Source organism: Benincasa hispida, chromosome 1 (genome assembly GCF_009727055.1).
Source record: "Benincasa hispida cultivar B227 chromosome 1, ASM972705v1, whole genome shotgun sequence".
NCBI classification, from domain to species: Eukaryota; Viridiplantae; Streptophyta; class Magnoliopsida; order Cucurbitales; family Cucurbitaceae; genus Benincasa; species Benincasa hispida.
Genome location: NC_052349.1, coordinates 71,175,731 through 71,195,871, shown reverse-complemented (window position 1 = coordinate 71,195,871; position 20,141 = coordinate 71,175,731). Strand labels below are relative to the sequence as shown.

Sequence of the window (20,141 nt, the reverse complement as noted above, 5' to 3'; positions counted from 1 at the left end):
GACATCCACCGAATTTACGTAGGATGCCACTTTTGTCTCTCCTCTCATCTCTAACTTTTAACTTTAGTTGTTGCTGCCTTCTCAAGTTTCTATTATATTTCCGTCATTTCACTCCCTGCTTCCCTTCCCTTCCCTTCCACCAGGTTAAAATAACATTCTCCTTCCGTACTTTCAATTTTATTCAATTTTAATATTTATATTTTTAACTATTCAATTCTAGTATGTATATATTTAATAAAAGAATTGCGATGAATAATATTTTTAAGAATAATAATTAAGTATATAATAATATTTTTAAAAAAATTAAAAATATAAAAAAGTCTATCAACCATAAAAACTCTTACCAATAATATGAGATATGCTCTATCATTGATAGACTATCTAAATTTTATTCTACTTGTAATTTTCTTACATTATACTATATCGGCTAATATTTTGAGTTTGATTGTTATATTTATAATTATCCTTATTTAATAAGTCTTAAAATTAATCCCAAATGTTAATTTGTTATTGGTTTTTAAATTCCTTTTGTTATCAATTAATATTTTTACTATACATTAAACATACTCACATATTATATTTATTCGCATGAAATTATTATTATTATTATATCATTATTTAATCAATTTTGGTGAAAATTAACTTTATGAGATTAAATTTAAGATCTAATACAGATATATGGTCTGACATTAGATAGTTGATAGTACAATAATTAAAATTGAACAAACTTCTAAATATAATGACTGAAATGATAGGTTTAAGTCTTAACCCATATTATATCATATCATTGTGATTGAGAAATTCAAATTCATGCCCTTTGCCCTCTCTCCCTTCATCTTTCTCATTTTTCGAATTTCAAAAGGAAGATTCAAACCTTTAATTTTAATGAAAGTAACCTTATCTTTAGCTTTGAAAAAAGTAATGATATTCTTTTTATTAAGTTATATTCGTATTCGTACTCACTCTATTTATTTTGATCTATAAGTTTACTCTCTTTTTCTTTTCTTTTAGTCTTATATGAAATCATTCAAATGTGAAGTTAATACTTTCTTTAAAAAATGATATTATATTATTTCAGATAGTACATTTGATCAACAATATTTAAGAACATCACACTTTCATCTTTTAGTTTCAAGTTTAATTTTTATTTGCTCTATATGTTTTAGTAGTTTATACTTTTAACCTTGTGTTTTCACTAAAATTCACTCTCGTTTTTTATATCAACTTTCAATTAATTAATTTAAAATAATTATGATGTGTAAATTTTTTTTTATTAATTTTAATATTAATGAAAAATTAGTAAAAACTAATTTAACTATTATAAATTTATAAAGTTACAGTTAAATGTGGAAATTTGGAAGTCCATGGACTAATGGAAACAAAACAGAATAAAAATAAAAATGCTGCATTTTCAAAAATCGAACTAAATAAGAATCAAACTTAAAATTTAAGAAGAAAAGTGTAGGATTTTAAAATATCAAATAGAAATTAAATCTAAAATTTAAAAACTAAAAAATAATTTTATCATTTTTAAAGTTAAATTCTCCTTCCTCCACTCATGGCTGCTTTTAGATTGCATCCATCATCTCCACTTTGGGTATAATTTAATTTGATCATAGTTATTTACACTGTCTAATTAATCGTAACAAACAGTTAGAACATCTTTTAATCTCGAAGGTTGTATGTTTTTTCTTTTTACTATAACATGGGTGAAAAGATTTGATCTACGGTACACATTTTATGCCAATTAATTTATGCTGACTTTGACATTGACATAATTATTAAAGTTGAAAAATCTTATTATTCTATTTTTATAAGAACCTAATTCATTGTTCCCTACTTATGGCTCAATTTGTACTCCATAATTTTAGAAGCACAATTAAATTGATTTTTTTTAAGATTTTTAAAAATAGAAAAATAAGAGAAGTTATTTACCAAAAATAAATTTTTTTTATTTTATTTGAAAGTGGCTGACAGAAGCCTACCAGTATCTATCAATTATAAAAACTGATAGAAGTCTATCACTGATAGATGTAGATAGAAGTCTATCAATGTCTATTAATATTTTTTTTACTATTTTTGTAAATAGTTTGACATTTTTTCTATCCGTAAAAATTTTCCAATTTTTTAGTTTAACTCAATTTTTCTCGTAACGAAGAACATCCATTTTAAGGGGGAAAAAAGGAAAAGGAAAAAAGAGTGCTTTAACCACAAATTATTTATATTAGCTTAACTTATCTTGGTTTGTATTTTTCAGAAAAAATTTAACAAACATATATTTCTTTTCCATCCATTAAGATAAATGTTGCCTATGAAATTAATATTAATATACAACACAAACAAAGAGTAGTTGGCGTCGATTATAAGTGATTATTTACACAAAAATAAATAATAAATAATAAATAAAAGAAATCAGTTCAATGTTTTATCGTTCATTTCTTTATGAAAAAAAATTACTTCAACTTTAGTTAACAAATTAAGAGTCTGTTTATATGAACTTTTTCAGGCTTAATTTTGATATAGAGCTTTCAATTTTATCTATTCAAATACTTCAGAAGAAGTAAGGTAACTAGTAACTTTAATTAGATAAATTTTCATTTAACAAAAAACGATTTGTTATTAAACGCTCTTCGAAGTTAGATTTCCACGATTAGTTGGATATTTTTGTGACATTATGTATTTTTGTTTTAAAGGGAAGAACGATTAGAAAATATTTTCAAATATAACTAAATATTATTGTCTATTTGTGATAAACAATGATAGATATTGTTAATGTCTATCATTGATAGACATTAACATTTTGCTATATTTGTAAATAAGTTGATTCATCTTCTTAGATTCGAAAACAATCATACTATTTTTGAAACATTAATTAAATTTTATTCTGTTAATTGGTTTTTTTTAGAGAAAGTATATTGGTTGATTTATAATCAGACTACATATAAAATTTCAAACCCATTTGGATTGACTTTGAAAAAAAAACATGAAAATTTATTTTTATTTAATTTTTTTTGATAAAAATAGTTAAAAATACTCTTCAAAAGCTATTTTTTTAATAGTTATCAAACACTAATTTTTTTATAAAATGACTTAGGCTCTATTTAGTAATAATTTTGTTTTTTGTTTTTGTTTTTGAAAATTAAGCCTACGAACAATACTCCCACCTCCAAATTTCTTACTTTGTTATATTTTTTTTTATTAATGGTTTAAAAAACTAATCAAATTTTGAAAACTAAAAACAAGTAGATTATCAAAAGTTATATTGTTTTTGGAATTTGACTAAGAATTCTACCATGATAATTAAGAAATATGCAAATTAATATAAGAAAGGTAGAAAAAATAGACTTAATATTTAAAAAATAAAAAAAAATGAAGTATTGATTTTTGAATTAAATAATTAATTAAATATTTGAAAATACATTTCAATCCGACAGTATTAATTAACACATTTATCTTTTTTTCTAAAAAACAAAAATTACCGCATTTGCATCTGTACAAGAATATAATTGAGTCCATATAAAAACTTGGGTAAAAATTGGTTTTATCGGCAGAAAGTATAGAAAATTGGGAGTCAGAAAAATATTTAATATGAATAATAAAAATAAAATCATAATATTATTTTATTTTACCAACTCTCTCTCCCAAGTTGAAGTTCCCAACCCTTGCGCCTCCGTGCCTGCACTGTGTTATGGGTTTTGGTAGCAAACCATTAATTTTGTCTTTGAAAACAGCTAAAATCTTTCCTTCTCTCCAAAGCTTTTCATTCTTAGTTTATCCTCTGCCTCTGCAGAAATTCTGATAGACTTGGGAGTCTCAAATTCCTTCTTCTAATACTGGTAACCCTCCTCTGCTTCATCTTTTACTGCTTTGTTTATCAATAACTCCATATTTGTTTATGTTGCGTTAGTGTCTGAATTCATCGATAGTTGTGAACTTGTTTATTGCCCAAACTGTTGGAAGTTTCTTACTCCGGCTACTTCTTCTTTTATCATCCTTTTCTATTTCATTTTGACCTTTTTTTTTTGTTTGATTGAATTACTTTAGACTGTTTCTTTTTGGTTCAATTTCTAAGGAATTTGTTGAATTCAAGAATTAGAGGGAATATGTAGGTGTTGAATAATCTGCTCTGTTTATTTTAGCTGCACTTAGCTTCGGTTTTGATTCTTACGAGTTCAATTATGGTCAAACTCTGTGCTATCGATAAGTTGGCCATGATCTTGGGATTCTCATGTCTTGTTTCTATTTCCTCTTTTGAAGGATACAGAAAAAAAAATGTTTGATAAATTTGGTAACGAAGAAAAATGAAAATAGAAATGTGTTTATTACATATTCTTTCAAATTTTTAATTAAAAAAATTCAAAATTTTACATTACAATTCATTGTTAAAAAAACAAAATGTTCAAACCTATCCTCTGTATTTATTTTTCAATATTTATTATGTTTTTTTAATAATTAACAATGATAAATTTCTGCTTTTTTGTTAAACAACGAAATGAGAAACTGCATACTTGTTTTTATAAACTTCATAAACAGTTAAACAACAAACTAGGAGTAGGAACAAATGATAAATACTGAAGTCTTATGTTTCTAACAGACTGGAAACAAGAATCTGAAAACCCCTCACCTATTTGTTCCAAGTACTCAGTCACTGTTGTGGAGATTCGAATGATTGTTCCTGTTTGTAGGATCAAATATCTAAGCATTGCTTAGTTGACTATCGCTTTGAGCATGAAAACGAGAATGTTCTTCTTGTTCCTTTTATATATTAGATATATTTGTTGATGATGAACTAAACTTTCATTGAGAATAAATGAAAGAAGACATACAAAAGAGATAGAGGAGGTGCCAAGCAACAAACTACTAGAAGGGGCTCCAGTCTAGTATAATATGACCTACAAGTAGTTACAAAAAGACTTAGTCACTTATGCCTAAAGAGAAGCGTAAAATATAACAAGGGACCAACATGGCGATAAGACCTCTCTTGCCCTCTAAAGATTCTATTATTTTTCTCACCCCAAAGACCCCCACAAAATGGAACAAACTCCATCTTTCCACAAAAACAACCTTTTTCATGAAACTCTTATATATGTTTAGATGTTTGATTCTTCTTCTTCTATGATCACCTTTTCTTTTCGGCTCAGTTTCTGGACCCATCATCTCTACCTCCACATAAATGTATACGTTTTACTTAAGAGTTTTCTTTATTTGGCCTAGTTCAAAGGTAACTGTAAACATTTAAAGATATTTGTACTTTATTATTATTATTTTTATTTGTAGAATTGGGTATTGAGCTTCATTGCATTTACGTGCGTGCATGTGAGTGTGTTTGTGCTTTGGTCAGTGAAATAATGCACTCTCTTTTTTCCTGTAACTTATCTTTATTCACAGAAAGTTTTGCCCCCTGTCAGGAAAAACTTTTGTCAGGCATTTGCTAGAAAATTAGGAAGCTTAAGATATCAAGTGCAGTGTTTACCTTTACCATGATTTATTATCATCCTGCCATGAACTGATAAGCTGATGATATAAACTGTTTCATTTGGCATCGTGTTATCATATATGAACACTGCTGATGAAGTGATTGTCCTAAAGAGATCTTTCTTCTGATTGAAGGATTTCATATCATTCTAATAGTAGGATGGCAACTGAGAGCCCTACCAGAATAGTGGACAGGATGGGTGATAGAAACTGGCCCTCTACTAAAGATGTTGCAACCTTTGGATCTCCATTTAAAAACATTGCGTCTGAGGAGTTGGGATCAATCTTAGAGAGGCATAATTTTCATAGAAATACATCAGATTCAATTCCCAATCGAAGTGGCAGTGCACCACCAAGTATGGAGGGTTCTTTTGCAGCTATCGGCAACCTGTTAACTCAGCAGGACACTAGTCTAGTCACAAGCTTGTCTACTTTATGTGATGCTTTAGAAAATTGTGTGTCAGAAGAACAGCTACGCTCACATCCAGCTTATTTTAAATACTACTGGGCCAATGTTAACTTGAATCCAAGGCTTCCTCCTCCTCTTATATCACGAGAGAATCGTAGATTAGTGCGGCATATTGGTGGATTAGGCAAAAATCGGAGATTGAGCTCTGCAGATGATACTGCCGATGAATTTTTACATGTTTCCCAAGGCTCCCTTTCTACTCATCAGGAGGAGACTTCAGAAGATAGATCGTCTGAGCAAGTTTCAGAAAACTTTATAGAGAAGAATGGCGCTGCTTTGCCTGCAAAGAACAAATCTTTTACCACAAGTCAACGTAAGAGCTTGGTTGATTTGATACAGGTATTGTGTACCATTTTTAGCTCAGACCATTGTGATGCTTTTTTTGAGTTGAGATTGAGACTAACAACCTTACTTGAACAGGATTTGTTCTATAGGTTGTACAACTATGTCCTTGAGTTCTAAGTTGAGATTGAGACTATTGTGATGTTAGGGAAAAATGACATTCCCAACTTTAATATTTGTTTTTCAGACTGCAATAGTTCTTTATTATTTCCTTTTATTTAATTGTTTTAAAACTAAATCTTCCAAAACTATCTTTATTTTCTGGTTTTACCGTCTGGTACTCAAAGTTATCTTTGTAATATGCTAATATCATTTATATCGGTACCTGTTATATAAAAAAGAAATCTCCTGTATAATTCTGAACTTCCAACCTATTCAGGTAGTTACATTTGGATATTTATTATATTAGATTCCGCACCAACCCTGTAATCCTCTCTCTTATAGACAAAAAAACTTCGGGTATGTGCAGGAAGACTTTCCTCGGACCCCTTCTCCTGTGTACAATCAATCACTTTTAGCAAGCAGTTCAACAACAGAACAAGCAGTTGAGGATGATTTGGACGCTATTGCCTTGGGTGTTTCATCTATAAGCATTTCGAAAGTACTGGAGTCAAATTCATGCTCTCCCAGCCTGGAGCCAAGCAATGTGATTATGGATCCAGTGGGGTTAATAGCCGATGATGCTCCTCTGAAGAAGTCTCAAAATGCAGAGAAATCCAACAGAGAAAGTAGCCCACAACAAGAGGGATCAAGGGTGAAAAATGCTAGTCTGGAGAACGCTGCAGAAAAATCTGGGACAATTGGGCATGAGATTCCAAAATTAGAATCTAGAGCGAAAGCATCCAGTCTTGAGAGTAATAGGAACAAACTAGATCATCAATCTTATGGGAGAAATCATCCACATAATTTTTTGTCAAAGCAACAAGGGTTTCCATGTCCGGCTCCAGATATTCAGTCCCAGATGGTTCCTCAAGGAATTAGCCATCTAGAAGTTGGACTTGAAAACTATTCACATGGACAGCATAGTTTTTCAACTGCTGAGGTGCAAACAGTATTTCATTCATCACCGCTCACTCCTCCCTTGTATGCTACGGCAGCAGCATTTGTGGCTCCAGGAAATCCATTTTATCATAATTATCAGCCATCAGGTTTATTTAGTCCTCAGTTCAATATGGGAGGCTATGCTCTGGCTTCCCCACTTTTTCCTCCGTTCATGTCTGGGTATCCTACACACGGTGCAGTTCCATTGCCAGAGCCTTCTGTTTCAAACTTCAGTGGTCGAACTGCTGGTGTTTCAATAGGGGAAAGTATTCCACCTGTGGGTGACTTACAACACATGAGCAAGCTTTATGCCCAACCTGGATTTGTTTACCCACCTTTTGTGGATCCTATTCATGTACAATATGGTCAACGTCCAATAGAAGATACTTATGGTGGTTCAGCTCATCATGGTCAATTGGGCTCTAGAAGTTTTAGTCATATGCAGATTAATTCTTTTGGTTCGCAACAAGATTCAAACGTTGATGCTTATTTGAATGATAATAAAATTCAGTCACCAACAAATGGGAATTTTAGCCTCTTGAGTCCCAGAAAAGGGATTACTGGTGGTAATTATGGAAATCCTTCTAACATGAGCGGCATCATTCAATTTTCAGCCCCATCTCTTGCAAGCCCTGATTCACCCTCATCTCCGGTAGGTGGGGTGAATCATCTAGGCCGACGGAATGAAATGTGGTTTCCTTCAGGTTTAGTTCGGAATGCAGGGGAATATTCTGGATGGCAGGGGCAGAGGGGCTCCAACATCTTTGATGACTCCAAGAGGCACTCTTTTCTTGAAGAACTGAAGTCAAGCAATGCACGAAAGTTTGAACTTTCTGATATTGCCGGGCGTATTGTTGAATTCAGGCAATGTTCTTGAGCATCTTTCTCAATAAGTTTGCAATGTACAATAAGAATAATAACTTACTTTCATATGGATCATGATTTTCCACACCTATTTTACTTCAGTGTTGATCAACATGGGAGTCGCTTTATTCAACAGAAGCTCGAGCACTGCAGTCCTGAAGAGAAAGCATCTGTGTTTAAGGAAGTTCTTCCACATGCCTCTAAATTAATTACTGATGTTTTTGGAAATTATGTTATCCAAAAGGTATATTCTAATCCTAAAAATTTGCACCTTGTTTACTCTCTCTCTCTCTCTCTCTCTCTCCCCTTCTTCTTCTTCTTCTTCTTCTTCTTCTTTTTTGTTTTTTTGTTTTGTTTTGTTATGTTTTGTTTTTTTTTTTTTTTTGTGTGTGTGTGTGTGATATGTGTGTTTTTTCATTTTCCACTCCTAATATTTTATCCCGACTTTGCATTCAATGATGAATGTGCAACGACTAATTTTCATATGCCTTGCACAGTTCTTTGAACATGGAACTCATGAGCAGAGGAAGGAACTTGCCGATCAACTTGCTGGACAGATATTGCCTCTAAGCTTGCAGATGTATGGTTGTCGTGTGATTCAGAAGGTAGATAGTCATAAACCACATGGCAAAGCGTGATAAGTTTTTATCGCTTTTCATATTTGCATTTTCCATTTGAGAAGACTCATTGGTTATCAATGCATCAACTTTGGACATTGGAGGGATTTATAGTTTCAATCGTTGCTGGAGATTTTGGGCAGGTGGTGTTGTATGACGGTTAGCTGCTTTTTAATATTGAGGCTTTGGGTTCTAACTTCCAAAATTTCTTTATGACTTGATAATTTTAATTCTCTACACTGTGAGAGAATAACAGATGGATTGAATTAGGTGGTGTTCTGGCATTATGAATAACTTTTATTGGTAATTGACATTAGACCCTTAATTAAGGGGGTCAACTAAGGTAGAGCCAGAGTGTATTCACATGCCTGGAAAGGGAGACTAAAGAATCAATCTTGTTAGGAATAGCACCAATATGGGAATATATGGCAAATTAGAGGCTGCGTTAGAACTTAGAAGACATTATTTAACATTGAAGGGGCGTTTGGGGTGCTAAGTGGAGTTGTGAAATATGGAGTTAATATGTTGGAGTTAGGAAGCCTTTGTTTAGGGTGTAGAGTTGTGAAAATGGAGATTTTCAATAAATGTGCAAAAAAGAAAGAGGGGAAGATTGAGTTCCTTGATAAATGTGCAAACTTCAATAGTGAATACTATTGAAGTTAGTGAGTTGAGTTATTTAACACCGACTTATGAAGTCGGTGGGCCAAACACCCACTTATCATTGTTTGTAAACTTTTTTCCCCGAGTTTGACACTGTTTGATGATTTGTGCTATATCTTTTGGAGTTGCCAATTTGCTGTTTGATTAGAAATTTCTTGTTTGAGAATTTTGGGGTTTTTTTTTTGCCCGTAATAGGAATTGTTTTCCTATGGTGGTTGAGATTCTGTTTCATCATCCTTTCTCTAGGGAGAATAGTAGTGTTCTCCAAAGGGCTGGTTTATTTATTTATTACTTTGTTGGTTTTATGGAGCATCAAAATTGAGAGGTATTAGAATCTTTGGTAGTGTGGAGAGTTTTTGCGAGGAGGTTTAATTCCTTTTTAGGTTTAATGCCTCATAAAGGGCATTTGATGTTACTGAGTATTTTAGAGTGTGAGGATTTGAACTATATCCTTTGTAAGCTCTTCTTTCTAGAGTTTGGGGATTTGGGCTATGTCCTTTGGAGTTGCCAATTTGCTTATCTGATTAGGAATTACTTGTTCGTGTTTATTGGGGTTATTTTTTCTTTTTCCTTTTTTTGGGTCTGTTATAGGAATTATTTTTGTACAATGGACAAGATTCTATTTCATCCTTCCATAAGGAGGGAAGGTAGTGTTGTCTTGAGGGCTGATTTTTTCCCTTGTTTTATGTTGCACTGGATTGAGAGGAACAATAGAAACTATAGGGATCTGGAGAAGTTTTTCGAGGAAGTTTGATTTATTTTTAGGTTTAATGCCTTGCATTGGGCATCTGATGTTACAAAGACTTACAAAAGACACAAGACCTTTTTGAGCATCAGCTCCTAAAAGCTTGAATTTGTAATGACCATTTATTTTTAGAGACATATGTAACTATTCATCAGGCCTTATTCTTTTGACTTTGAATTTGAGCCCTTGGTTGTTTCCTGTTTGGCTCCTGTTTAGGGCTTACCATTTTTGAAGCTTGCCTCTTAGTTGGTCTGTGTTTGCTGGTCCCCTGTTGCCCTTTATGAGAGTCTAACTATTCTGGTAGAAACTATCTAGCGAATGTGATTTAAAGAGACTAACAAATAGAGCTTATTTTGAATAAAGAGGGAATGAAAATTGTTGGTTAACTTTGTGTTTGATCAGCTGTTTTCTCAAGATGCTTCAAATGAATTTTGTATAGTCTACCGTGGTATAATGAATTTTGCCAGACTCATATCATCTACTGTTGTATGGTGAATTAATGGTAATAATTCCCTAAGTTCTTCACGTATGCTTGATGCTTCTTTAGGCACTCGAAGTTATTGAACTGGATCAGAAGACACATCTCGTACGAGAACTTGATGGTCATGTTATGAGATGCGTGCGTGATCAAAATGGGAATCACGTTATACAGAAGTGTATAGAATGTGTTCCTTCAGAAGAAATTGGTTTTATCATTTCTTCTTTTGAAGGTCAAGTTGCCACACTTTCCACTCATCCGTATGGCTGCCGTGTTATCCAGGTAACAATGAACATGAAGTGGATGTGACATATGATAAACTTAATGTTATGTCTCTTCTTTCTTTTGTCTTTTCTTTTTAATTGAGAAGTAAAAAGTTTGATTTTCTTTTGGTTTTGTTTTTCATTTTCAATGCGGCAACAGAGAATTTTGGAGCATTGTTCAGATGAGGCCCAGAGTCGGTGTATAGTGGACGAAATATTGGACTCTGTTTATGGTCTTGCTCAAGACCAATATGGGAACTATGTCATTCAGGTTTTAGTTTATGCTCACCTAATGCAATCCTCTTCCCTAGATTTGATATCCTATTAAACCCTTTCATTGTCTTTCATCTAATTTCCATTTGTGTTATATTCATAAAGAAATATTTGATTTTCAGGGACGGAAATCTAAGAATCAGATATTTTACGAACAAACTATTTAATAATATGCCAATTTATAAGTTGCATATTTCTTTGTGATGAAATATTAGATAGCATGTTTGTTATATAGCCCAAACTGAAGATTTCCTAGCAAGCTCGCATTGGAACTTGATTTAATTAAAAATTGCTCTTAAGACCTTATAAACAATATGTGCGTGTGTAATCTATGTTTTGTTGCAACAGCATGTTCTTGAGAGGGGGATGTGCCATGAAAGAAGCCAAATTATCAGTAAGTTGACTGGAAAGTTTGTGCGGATGAGCCAGCATAAATATGCATCAAATGTCGTTGAAAAGTGCTTGGAGCATGGTGATACGATTGAAAGAGAGCTGATAGTTGAGGAAATTATGGGGCATTCTGAAGAAAATGATACATTGTTGGTATGTCTGTAAATCTTTCAAGATACTAAGGATAATATGATAGTAATTTGGTTCTGTTCCTCGACCATCAATAGAGCATTATGCATTTGTATGGTCAGATGCCTGATCCATTAGACTTCTAAAACCTGTCTCTGCCAATTAATTTCAAGGTCTCAAATACTTCTGTGAGCGTCCCAATAGTTTCCCATTAAGTCTCAACTCTTACAGTCGAATCCTATCAAATATTTCGAATGGCCTTGCTCTGTACTCAACTCTATCTTGTATGCGGTTACTGGCACGCTCTTGAATGGTGCCTTGCATGTAAGAACTTTAGTTTTCATGGGGGTTTTCGTGGGATTTGGTTTTTGGTATGTCATTGTATTCTTTTCATTTTCCTTTTTGGTTAAAATACCATTTTGGTCCCTGTACTTTGAGATTTCTTCAATTTTAGTCCATATACTTTCACATGTCCACTTTATCTTCGTACTAAATCTTAAATTTAGTCCCTAAAAGTTATTTTTTATTAAAATTGGCTAAATAATAATAATTATTTACTTGCAAAGAAATATGATATGATGTTTTCATGATTTAGAGTAAAAATGCTAATACATAACAAATAGTTTTAGAAAAAATTAATAATGAACAAGTAGTATGGACTAAACTTAATATTTCATATAAATACAAGGACTAAAATTGAATAAATTTTTAAAAAAAATTTGGGGATGTTTGTTTATGATTTTAGTGTTCACACGGCCATGAAAGTCTGATCTGATTCATCTGAATATAATACTAGTTATATGTCTAGCCGTGACTGTCCATGAGAGTAAATCTTTGTACAACTAATTTCTTGGTATTTTTGGTTATATTCTTGCCAGAAAATGATTCTTATCAGTTGGTGCAGGAATTTAATAGCTGCACTCTTAATATTTTTGAAGTTTATTTTCCATGTGATATGTAAAATAGCCTAAAAGCGTATTGTTATTTGTGTTTTTTAAGTAGGTAGTAAAATGTAATCTTAGACCTAGTTTCCATCCCAAAAGTAGTTTGTTTATTTCAAAGTTTATATAGCTTCCAATACTACAATATCCATTCATTCTTTAAGCTTCCTAATGTGTGCAAGTTGATACTCGGTTGTGACTGACTTTTTCCTTGTTCACTGTCATAGGCAATGATGAAAGACCAGTTCGCAAATTATGTTGTTCAGAAGATCATTGAAATATGCACCAATGAACAACGAGAGAGGCTGTTGAGTCGTATCAGAGGTCATCTTCAAGCTTTGAAGAAGTATACTTACGGGAAACACATAGTTGCTCGATTAGAACAGTTGTCGGGTGAAGGTGCGTTTATATCTTACCCTAACAAACTGCTTGCAACTCAACACCACAGAATAGATCATCAACCTCACTAACTACACACGGAAACTGACCAAAATTGTGAAAAATGCACGTCTTGAATTCTATGAATTCTGTTAAATGCAACACTCATTAGTATTCTACCAGAAATTGGCAATTAAATTTTCATCTGTACATTGTTATAGGAGATTACTGAGTCTCCAATCAGCTTGTGGTGTTTCTTTTTTATATATTTTATTTTACAACCACTAAAGATAAGTCTGTTGGGTGCAGAAAGCCAAGCGTCAGCAGCTTGAGGAGTTTGGAAGTTGCGAGTGAATGCAAATGAAACAAAACAAAGAGATAGAGGCGAGTTCCATTCTTTGGTTGAAGTAGTAGTCCTGTTGTTAACTCAACTGCTTGATTCTTAGTTAATGGTATATGAGTTGTATGTATGTATATTAATGTGTATATAAATGGTTAATGATGTTAACTGTGAAGATCAGTAGGAATGGAATGAATGGCTGTCCAGGCTAGAGTTGCTTGCTTATCTGGTGCGTGTAGAGTTTCATTTGATCAACTCTCACCACCTCACCTAAACAACCGGTAGATAGGACAGCCATAATTCTACTGCCAATCGCTGCTGCTCGGCTATGCCCAAATCCTAATGCATGCAAGAGTAGGACTTTTCCAGCGGACTTATTTTCTTTCACAAAATCTCTAAATGCTAATGCGTAAGTTCTTGTTCTTGTTTTTACTTATAGACAACAATAGTTCTTGTTCATGTTACTGAATAATATAACAATATTAAATAATGCAGAAACTATAAGAAATGCTATTTAAATTCATTGCCACTAGTAGTTTGCATGAGGTTTTAAAGTTATTCAAATTTGCAGTTTAATATATATATATATACACTTATACACATATATAGAGAAACAGAAATAAAACAGAGCATTAAACAAATTGTTGAGGTTGAAAGAGTGAGTCAGCATATCCCGATCGGTTGCCCAAGGACTCCATGGACTCTCCATGGATTGCTAAAGCATGAATAATTTTGTTTTCCTTTCATGGGTTTCATTAATCAAGTCCTATTGCTGGTTTCCGGAGAGAAGATTCCTTATGATGAGACAAACAGTTTCTATGGAGGGGTGATCTTTTATCGTTAGCTTTTGAGGACCTCCATGGTAATTCTTTTCAACCTGCACACCAAATCAGGATAATCAGAAAATTGAGATATAAAAATGTTGACAACGAACCCAGTGTCTTCTTACCGCCTCAAACGATGACAGTGCATGGATTTCATTTTCAACATCCATGTCGCATTTTGGACAAATATGGGACTACACAATCTTCTTTTGAAGAAAAATTCCTCTGGTTGGAAGTATATAATTGCACAATCCCCACAAAGATTTCCACCAACGGTAGATGTTAAGCAGAGGCCTTGTATAGGAGTGTGTAAAAGTTATACAAAACAACCAATCTTGCTTTTTCCTTTTTTGTTTTTTTTTTTTTCCTTCTTTAAATAAACTTGAAACTGGTTGGTTCGGTTCGGTCCAAAAAATCAATAAAGATCAAACGGAAGCGAGGTCTAGTCTACTAATTTTAATCACCCCTGAATATTAAGCCCAATCTCACTTAGGCCCAGCCCAATCAAACTTCTCCTAAATAATTAGAAAAAAAAAGGGGCTTCTACACAAATGGCTTAAGATGGGCCCATTTTACACTAATGTCTCTAACATTCTATATTTTAAAAAAAAAAAAAAAAAAAAAAAAAATCCTATTTACCCTATTTTTTTTAACACAAATGTAATAGGCTATTTACAAATAAACCCTTGTAATATATATACATAGAAACCGTTGGTAAAATTGGATTTATATTGTAATTTTTAAAAGTATTTATGAAAATGTGGTACTTTTAAAAATATTTTAAAAAACATTGTAGTTTTGCAATAATTACATTCTTCTCTTCTCTCCTAATTTCCAATAATCTCCACTCATGACTCACATTTTATTCTCTTTCTTCTTTTCCTTTCTCTTTCTTAAACTTCAAAAAATTTAAATTGAAATAATTCATTTATATATCTTTTCTTAGATAAAGATGACTTATATATTTTTAAATATAATGTGAACACAATTAAAAATTGTAGCAAAATCTAAAATTAATCAAATGTTGTAAATAAAACAAACTTTATGGTTTAATGCAATTAGAAATAAAAGCTAATATATAATTTAATAATTACTAACTACTAAATTAAATTGATAACAAATTAGTAATATTGCAATTTTACACTTAAGATTTGAGTTTTGTTTCAATTTGGTCCCTAGATTAAATGATTTACATTTTTAATCACAATTAATCTAAAATAATTATTATGTGAAATTTTAAATTCAATTTTAAAAGTGATAATAAACAGTGAAACTCAATTAATTATAGTACGTTTAATTAAATTAAATTTATTAACATACATTAACATACATTAACATTAAAGACAAAAAATGGATATTCAATAAAAAATCAATGTTAAAAATATAAATTTTGAAATCTAGAGACCAAATTGAAAGAAAACTCAAATGTCAAGAGTGAAATTGTAATATTTTGAAACTTATGAACTTATTTATTTATTTTGATTTCAATAAATTTTCAAACTTTAATTTTAACCAAAATATCATTATTTACTTTCAATGATAAAACAAAATATTTAATATGGTATTTTTTTAAAAACAATTTATTTAATAGTTTAAATGTGAAATTACCTATGATCTTCCTATATCCACCGTCAACTAAAAGGGGTAAAAGGGAAAATCAAATGAATGGTACCCTTACAATCAATCACTAAAATAGGCTAAAAGGGAAATCAAATATTTCTTCTCCATAGTCCCTTTTAGATAGCATAGATAGATAAAATAGATGATGATTATTATTATTATAATTATTTTTTATAGAATTAGAAAATAAATACAATGTTAATTAAAATGTATTGTCAATACAATAACTTTATTATCAATATAATAACTTAATGTTTCCCATTGGTTCGGATTGGTTTGGGTTATTTGAACTAAACCCATCAAGTTTTCATCTAATTTAATTAATAATTTTATTTAAATCATATTTAGATGAACATCTCTCACATAATCTATAGTTTTAATTCAATTAAATCAAATCAAATTAATTATTAATTAATCTTTCAATTAATTAATTACTAAATTAAATATCATAATTTAATTTAACCTACATGTGAGTCATATTCAATTGTATTTATCTTTGTATTCTTAAGTACTAGTGCTTATCTCATGAGCAACCTTTTATGGTCCAACTATTAAAGAGAACCCCTCTTGGACTAGTGGGTAGGGACCCTTTGTTCAAATCTTAGAAACACCGGAAACAATCATCTACTTACCCTAAAATCAGGAATGAGCAAAATCCATATTGTATTATTATGTTCCCAGCTCCCACTCGGTCTTATCCCCAAAATGGTATACATATAGACTCTTTAGGCTCCCTCATATGATAAATATAGATGTAAAAAATATTGAGTGAAATCCAAAATGATAAACCCAAATGTGTATACATAAAAAATATTACATATATTTTTAAACACAAAAAAAAAAAAAAACTTATTAAACACAAAAGTGAAATTGTATAAATTCTTAGTGTAACGCCCCATTCCTAGGATTCGGAATCCGGATTCGACCCCTGATGGCCCCGACATTTTCTTACATCCCCTGCGACCTGGTTATGTCATCATCCCTTGCCTTGAATGCTTTTTTTAGAAACCAACACGGGTCCTTTTAGCATAGGATTGCTCCAAGCTAAGCACACTCAACTTTGGAGTTCCTATGATTGAGTCACCAAAAAGGAAGGTGCACCTTGTTGGTATAGGTAGTAACTTTCAATTCTTTTAAGCCTTTTTAAACCATACTTTCATGTCCTCAGGTTCTCTCTCATTCAGATGTGATATCAGTTTATTCATGTACCCTCCTGAACTCGGGTCGTTACATGCCCACCAGCTTCCGCTCGAACCAACATCTTACTGGGAGAGGTTCCACTCTGATATCATCTGTAACGACCTAAATTTCTAATATATTTCTAGGACGATACTTTATGCATGCATATGCTTGACAATACATTTTCTCAAAGAATAATAAAACAAAAGGATAAGAAAAAAATTATTTAATTTAAATAATGCTCCAATAAGCAATTTAAGTGGTTGGGGAGTGGGACCCTGACTTGCAAGAACCCGAGATGCAGAGCCAAGAGGTGTGGGACCCGCCACCTCGTGACCCTTCTGGGTCAACTTGGCAGAAGGTTAGACCAAGAAGCAGGCCTCGAGCTTCGATTGTGCCCTCGCCAGGACCGTCATCCTCAGAAATTCCAGTAGAATATATGGCTATGGCTGCAACTATTGGGACTGTCATCCTCAGATATTGTGATTCGGGCCACACCCTATGCTTATGTACGGTGTCCCTTTTTGGGACTACCACCTATGTTTATGTTAGTGCCCACGGAGGTCACTATTTATGAAAGAGTGCCTTCGGGTTCGCCCCTTATGCCTATGATGCCCTTGTGCACTTTGGCCCAATGGGAAGACTAACAGATCACTGAGTGGGCCCAGTAGTGGGTCACTTATTGAGTATATTTATATACTCATCCTTTTCTTTTCATCCTTTTCAGGTAGGGGTAACGATAGACCGGCGCATGACAAGAGGGATCCGTGACCTGGCCATTTGGACGTTTTACTGCTTCTGCATTTAGGATTTAAGTATTGGAGTCTGGTTTAGAAGTTAAGTGTTTTTTAGAGAATTTTCTGAAATATTCAGTGATTTTATTTATTGATTATTTACTTGTTATTCATTTTAAAGTTAGGTTAGGGGTACCCGAACGGTAATTTTTTTTTTTTTAATGATTTTTCACCTTTTCTTATTGGAGCATTATTTGAATTAAATAATTTTTTTCTTATCCTTTTATTTTATTATTCTTTGAGAAAATGTATTGTCAAGCCTATGCATGTAGCGTCCTAGAAACATATTAGAAATTTGGGTCGTTACACTTAGATACTTTACAAAAGGTTAAAAAACACTTTTGGTCCATAAACTTTCATAAAAGTAACAATTTATTCCATAAACTTTGGTTTATAATGATTGGGTCCTATACTTTTAATTTTATAACAATTTAACCCTTTGACTTAATATGTTATAATTTGATAATTGTACTTTCAAATTTGTAACAACGTAGTCCCTAACATAGAAAAATTCATCAAAACTAGATGGCAAATTTTATTAATTTATTATGTAGATATTTTAGTATATAAAAACATTGAGTCTCTAATTTGTTCATCGGTTTATTTATGCAAAAAAAAAAAAATCTCATTAAATCTTAACACTAATTTCTACAATAGGGACTAAATTATTACAAAATTTAATATACAAGAAACTAAATTTTTACATAGTAAAGTTTAGGACCAAAATCGTTACAAACCAAAATTTATTGACTAAATTATTACTTTTACGAGAGTTTAAAAACTAAAAGTGATTTTTAATCTTTATAAAATTTGGAGATCTATTAAATATAAACTTAACTGTTTTATATATTTATTTGATACAAATATAAAAGTTGAGTATAAGATATATTGCTTGAAACCAAAAATTAAATAAAGTTTTTTTTATGGTTGATATTAAGTTAGAATATAGTTATCATAAACGACAAAGAAAATCAAACAAAGAAAATAAGTATTTAATCCATTTTGTTCATCAAAATTGCCCCACATGGACATCCAATAATCCAAACAGGGAAAGAAAAAAAAAGGGTAGGTCGCAAGTTCAACATGCGATCCACCTTCCACAAAAACGCCAGTTGTGACACTGACAACAGCAACCATTGTTTTTATTTTTATTTTTATTTTTATTTTTATTTTTTATTTTTTTTTTTTCATTCAGATCTCATCAAGAAAAATAGCCATATTTCCATAAATATTTTGTAAACAATTATACTTTTCTAAATAGTTTTTTGAAGTATAGTATTTAAAAAAAAAGATCCGAAACCGTTCAGCTGTCAAAATTATTATTATTATTATTATTATTATTATTTTAAAATGTTCCTATTTCACATAAATCATAAAACCACGTCTTTTCAACTCCTCCCACTTCCTTCCAGTTCCCCCCACCTCCCACCTCTTTTCAATCGACAGGGTTCCAACGACAAGGGTTTCAACTTCTCCGACCGGCGACCAACGATCGACGACAAAGGCCAACGGACTGTAAGCGAACGTTGGACAGAATTTATCGTCGTCGAACGGTCTGAAGGCTAACATTGGACGAAACCCACGGCGGACATTGGACGGAAACCCATGGCGGACAAAGGCTACCGGAATATAAACAGCGAACGGACTGAGGTGAATGTTTGACGAAACATCGATGGCGGAAAGTAGGCGGACGGATTGAAGGCGGGCTAAGGTTTTTCTTCGTTCGGCGAGCGTTCTTCTTCGTTCTTCTTGTATCGGCGAACGATGGCCAACGACGACGAATATACCTACGACAATCGACGTCAAAATTGAAAAATTCATAGTATTTCCCTAATACCTACGACAATCAACGACGACATTGGAGAAGGTATACCCCTCTATGATACTACTATAGACAAATGCTATGTACCAGGGTTTATTGAAACATCATTCTTGGGACACAAAACAATACACGAGTAATAATAAAAGTGTAACAATAAAAGAAGGCTCAATTAATGATTATACACCACCCAATAAGGAAAAACAAAAGTAAATAAAAAAAAAGGGATTAATTGTACAAAAAAATAATAATGCACAAAAATAAAAAAAGGGTAAAGTTGTCCAAAAAAATTACAAAAAACCTTTATTGGAAAAATAGAAAAGAAAAGACATTTTTGAAAATAATGATGAAAAGATGACTATTTACGTAAAGATCTAAATAAAAAAAAAAAAAAAAAAGCTAAAAACTTTCTTGGTCTTCTCTTGGGAAAATTTCACAAAATGACCCGAAACCCAAAAAATTTTCTACCAATGACCTCTTCTTAAAATTTTTTCTACACT

General features: G+C 32.0%; 1 protein-coding gene and 1 long non-coding RNA gene across 2 annotated transcripts; one reads left to right on the top strand and one right to left on the bottom strand.

The window, feature by feature from the left end:
* The first annotated feature begins 3,618 nt into the window (after window positions 1-3,618).
* On the top strand, window positions 3,619-13,786 carry LOC120074612 (pumilio homolog 5). Its single transcript, XM_039027783.1, has 10 exons — window positions 3,619-3,836; window positions 5,611-6,283; window positions 6,756-8,191; window positions 8,294-8,435; window positions 8,689-8,796; window positions 10,761-10,973; window positions 11,115-11,225; window positions 11,576-11,770; window positions 12,915-13,086; window positions 13,375-13,786. The coding sequence occupies exons 2-10, from the start codon at window positions 5,636-5,638 to the stop codon at window positions 13,395-13,397; spliced, it is 3,048 nt and encodes a 1,015-aa protein (XP_038883711.1). The 5' UTR covers window positions 3,619-3,836; window positions 5,611-5,635; the 3' UTR covers window positions 13,398-13,786.
* LOC120074619 lies at window positions 13,474-14,529 on the bottom strand. The gene is made up of 2 exons (XR_005481027.1): window positions 14,355-14,529; window positions 13,474-14,282 (listed from the first exon to the last, which is right to left on the bottom strand). It is a non-coding gene; the product is annotated as an uncharacterized LOC120074619 (long non-coding RNA).
* Window positions 14,530-20,141: the final 5,612 nt, after the last annotated feature.